We start from the raw sequence: 5,056 nt of genomic DNA, 5'->3' as shown, positions 1-5,056 counted from the left end.
GCATATAAGTATAGCATTTGTGCATATAAGTGTTACATTTGCGTCATGACCCGACCCGACCCGACCTGTCTCATGGTGAGACGGTCTCACACAAGTTTTTGCCAATTTATAAATGATTAATTCGTAAGTAAATTATTGTAGTTCTTTAAATATATAATTTATCAATAAATTTTCGTAAGTAAAACAGTAAAATATAGCCATTTAAGTTGTAATTGATTAATTCATTATTAAATTTGTTAATATTTTGTCTTTGTTATTTTGTTTTGTTTTGTTATTATTATTATTTATTTATTTATTTGCTGTGATTCTTAAATTTATGCTAAAAAGCTTTCTTAGTATTGGAGATGATGTATACTATATATAGTATAGATAGTGTACATGTAGATCCATACTCCAAAGTGATCATTTCTTCGTTAACCTATTGAAGCACAAGAATTAGTATTGCCTCTATTGAGGCTTGAACCCACCACCTCCCGTATAAAGGGAAGAGTTTGATACCACTAGACCACAAAGTCCTTGGCAGAAATTAATATCTTAATAATTTAATTTATGAGTCAATGGAAATCAATGATAGGCATGTTCATTGTTTATGTGTGACAATTTCAAGTTTACTCGTAGTCGCTAACCACAAATAAAAGATAAATCGTGTTAAAAATTATATGTAAAGAATCAAACTGAGAGTGTATTAGAAAAATCAAACTCGTTACCTTTTGTTACAATAATCACATTCCACCAATTCGACATTTTTTGAGGCAATGTATATAACTTTTTAGGATTATTACATGCTTTTGTTAATTGAATAAATATTTTTTTTTGTAGAAATGGAATAACAAATAAAATGAATGTTTGTAAATAATTTATAAATTATAAAATAGAAAATAAAGGAAATGTACAAATAAAAAAATGGATAAATAAAAATAAAGAATTGAAATAAACAAAACATGTTCATTAAATGTCTTAATATTAATATTTTACGTCAATAATATTTTATTCATTATTGAGTTAACTATTTGTATAATTTCCTATTAAAAAGTAAAATGTGAATATAATTGAGCACTATAGTCACACAATTCGAAAAAATGATAGAGAGAATTTATACTATTTTTAATTACGGAGTACAATATCGCACACACCAATTGCCATATTTTAAAAATACAAAGTTATGTATATTCTACCAATTATTCAACTTGTAAAAGTTTATAAGTGCCACTCTTTATTTAAGAAACATGACATTTTTTATACATATAGTATTATACACTTTTATTGTGTTGGAACATACTTTATTATATATTAATGTCAATTTAGCATAAAATTTTAAAAGCAAACTAGAGTATAATTAATGAAAAAAATTTACATGGTTGATTCGTGCATTTTAGTCACAAATTAATTACATGAAAGTAAAAATGTATATATTAAACTTCAGACTAAATTATTCTGACCGTAACTTCTAAAAATAGACCAATAACGTGTCCTGAAATCGCGTACCAAAAAGAACTCCGGAGCAACCACTTAAACCGAAATAAAACACCAAATCCTTACAAAAATAGACCAATAACGTATCCTGAAATCGCGTACCAAAAGAAATCCAGAGTAACCACTTAAACCGAAATAAAACACCAAATCGCTAGTATCCAACCCATCAAATAAAACCATCAACCATACATGTATTTGTAGTTTTGTACAATTAAATATAATTTAAAAAAAAAACAAAAAAAGAGCCCACCACATTCTAAAAATAAACAATCAAGTAATTAAGCATCAAGTTAATGCCCGTAACTTTAATTTAAAACGATGATAAATATACGGTAAAATCCAGAGGATTGTAAGGTAAAAAGCGTTCACTCAGAAACAATCACAGAGCGAAAGAGAGAGAAGAATGGAAGGTCGAGCCGGAAGCCTGTGAGTTGTAAAGACTTAAATTGGGTGTGTGTTGCAGAGAGAGCAGTGAGCGCAGAGAAACAAAACAAACTAGAGAGAGAGAAGAGAGAGAGAGAGGGAGAGAGTGTCTGCAAGTCTGCTGCTTTTTGGCCATGGCGGCGTTGCAGTTGCAGAGCTGTAATTCTATACTACTACTTCTACTACCTCTTTAATGCTCTCTCCTCTCTATTCTGTAGATCACAAGAAAGAAAGAAAATATAGCCATACCCTCTTCTCTTCTTCTCTCACTTCTGCTTTCCTTTCTGATTAATCACTCTTTTCTCTCTCTCCAAAAAGTCTTTCCTGATCGCTTTGTCTGTCCAAGAATTTTATTTCAATTTTTTTTTTTTTTTTTAAATAAAAGCTGCAAATTTCATCTCTTCCATAATTGTGACCAGCCCATATAGTACAAACAACATAAACAGTACTGACTTGGATTTTTAACAACAAAAAAAAAAATATTGGAGGTAGGATTTTTATTTGAAAGGAGAGAGAGAGAGAGAGAGTGAGGATGTTTTGTTTTGTGACGCTTGTTCCAACCCTACAAGAACGAGGAAATCAAGATTATTAGCGGAGGGGTTATCGGGCTGGCCTGCCTTATCATTCTCGGGTCATAATCACTGCTATGGATTGTCAGTCCCAATTGGATTGTGGAAAAGGGTTAAAAGCGGCAACTAAATGGCTGGCTTCTTTTCACTAGGTGGAGGAGGAGGAAGCGGTGGAAGAGGCGGAGGAGCAGGAGGAGGAGGAGGAAATTCCCACCCCCACCACCACCAGAATAGCAGCAGCAGCAACGCCGCCACCGAAATCAGCCCGGAAACTTGGTTTCTTTACAGAAATGATCAGGAAATACCGGCGGCATATAAGGGGTTCGAGCTATGGCAAGAACACCAGCCTTCAATACGTCACCACCAGCACCTCAATTCCCTCCAGGATCTTTACCCGTCGTCTTCTACCGTCGGTTTAGGCGTGGGTCCCTCCAGAAACCCCCCGGGCGCCAATAACAACATGTCCTCCTCCTCCCCCGCCGCCGCGGACGAGCCGTCGAGATCGGCGGCGTTTGTAATGATGCGCAGCGGCGCGGGTAGCGGTGGTGCAGGCGGCGGGATTAGCATTAGCTGCCAAGACTGCGGCAACCAAGCCAAGAAAGACTGCTCCCACATGAGGTGTAGAACTTGCTGTCGAAGCCGGGGGTTTCAGTGCCAAACCCACGTGAAGAGCACCTGGGTTCCGGCGTCTAAACGCCGTGAACGCCTCTCCTCCTTACAAGACGCCCAGCAACAACAACAACAGATTCACAGCAGAGAAACCCCCAAAAGGCAGAGAGACAACGACGATAATAATCCCCCCACTTCTTCCTCTCTTCTTTGCACCTCTCATCGTCTCCCTTCCACCATTTCCGGTATTCTCTCTCATCTCCGTCTTAGTTCACATACAAAAACAAACTAACACTTCTTCCCATGATTACCACAATTGTTGTTTTCAATTTCATTAAAAATTCTGAAACAAAAAAGGAAGACCCGCCCCTATCAGTTTACCTAAATTGAAGTGTGCATTTCCTTCTCTTCTTCTTCTTCTTCTTCACTGCTTTTGAGTTCTGACATCTTTGATGCACATATATGGCTGCGTAATTATTGTAACGTTATCTCTTCTTCTTTAGTTTATGTTACTTTTTTGTGAATAGGGTTAGAAATGGGGAACTTTCCGGCGAAAGTGAGCCTAAATGCGGCGTTCCAATGCGTGCGGATGAGGTCCGTGGACGACTCGGAAGACCAGTACGCGTACCAGACCGCCGTCAACATCGGGGGCCACGTGTTCAAAGGAATTCTATACGACGAAGGGCCGGAGAGCCAGTACATGACGGCGGGGGAGAGCTCGTCCGGCGGCGGAAGCGGCAGCGCGGGTCTCCACACGCAACACAACCTCCTGTCATCGGGTGCAGCCGCCACGGCCACGTCCGCCGCCACTACCAGCGCCAGCGGTGGCACCACCGCCGCCGCCGAAGGGGGCGGCCAGGCGGCGTTCTTCGACCCTTCCCTTTACCCCGCCCCGCTCAGCACTTTCATGGCTGGTACGCAATTCTTCCCACCCCCAAGATCTTGAGCTTCTCCACAGACTACATTTGACTTTGACTCCTTTACAGTTTACACTATTGTTGTTGTTATATTAGCAGTATTATTATTATTATTATTGCTATTCAGTTTGAGGCAGACAACCTCAGAAAAGCTCTACCCACAAAACATATATAATTTAGTATTGTAGGATCATCGACAAGCAAAAGAAATGAGGGCATGGTGTCTGGTTTTTCTTCACATTTCTCTGAAATATATATTATAAAACATGTCTTCTTACCCAAAATTTTGGCCCTCTTTTTTTGCTTGTGCTATATGTGTTTCTGACCACCATTATCAATAAAAGCAACATTTTCTTCCTTCCATATCTCATTTTATGTGTACTCATTCAATTTTTAATTTTTTTATTTACCAAAAAATCATATTTAATTTCTATTGAACACAAGTAATTAATCAAACAATGACATGTCTAATGAAATAGTGTATGTTTTACCTTTTTTTGGGGGGTGACGAAGAAAACCGACAGTCACTACTCGGGGTATATGTTGACCTTTTCTCCCAGTTAAATTTATGGGTGCAAGCGTTTCTGACTTGTTTGGATGTGTCATATGTCTGTCCATTCTTGCATGAAAATGGACATTTGAAATAATTTTTTTTAAAGATTTAATATCTTGAACATATATGGTGCTCTTTGTTGGTTTAAGCTTGATTTAATGCAGTGTCAGGTGAATTAAGCAATATTAATGTGCAGTAAGATGTTAGAATCTGGTGTCTTAGATCCTTCTGATAAACCAGGATGATATCAGTTTTTCCAGTGGGTAGAATGTACAATTATAGTAACTGTTTGAAAAACAAATTCTGAAATATTCTTTCCCCAGTTGCAAGATATCTGACCATCTACATGTTACTCTCTGGTACTTCTTTTGTTTTTGTTTTGTTTTGTTTTTTGTTTTTTTTTTGTTTTTTGTTTTGAGATTTCTCTGCATAATGCTGGGACAAACATCAAACATGCAACATATATGCATGGAAGATGTTGCCAAAGCAAGAAAACTTAACCATTTTTTCCT

At 37.5% G+C, this 5,056-nt stretch overlaps 1 protein-coding gene across 1 annotated transcript; it reads left to right on the top strand.

Moving 5' to 3' along the window:
- The first annotated feature begins 1,851 nt into the window (after positions 1–1,851).
- LOC116012085 (protein EXPRESSION OF TERPENOIDS 1-like) lies at positions 1,852–4,354 on the top strand. Its single transcript, XM_031251552.1, has 2 exons — positions 1,852–3,319; positions 3,602–4,354. Exons 1-2 carry the CDS (start codon positions 2,596–2,598, stop codon positions 4,018–4,020), a joined length of 1,143 nt encoding a protein of 380 aa, XP_031107412.1. The 5' UTR covers positions 1,852–2,595; the 3' UTR covers positions 4,021–4,354.
- The last annotated feature ends 702 nt before the right edge of the window (positions 4,355–5,056 follow it).

Source organism: Ipomoea triloba, chromosome 3 (genome assembly GCF_003576645.1).
Source record: "Ipomoea triloba cultivar NCNSP0323 chromosome 3, ASM357664v1".
In the NCBI taxonomy this organism is placed as follows: Eukaryota; Viridiplantae; Streptophyta; class Magnoliopsida; order Solanales; family Convolvulaceae; genus Ipomoea; species Ipomoea triloba.
Note: the sequence above shows the minus strand (reverse complement) of the source record. Positions and strands in the feature narration are given on the sequence as shown.

Bases quoted from the DNA above. Each gene is read 5' to 3' on its own strand.
- LOC116012085 (XM_031251552.1), top strand. From the start codon at position 2,596: ATGGCTGGCTTCTTTTCACTAGGTGGAGGAGGAGGAAGCGGTGGAAGA. The intron at 3,320-3,601 runs GTATTCTCTCTC...TTTTGTGAATAG, and splicing joins TCTCCCTTCCACCATTTCCG to GGTTAGAAATGGGGAACTTT.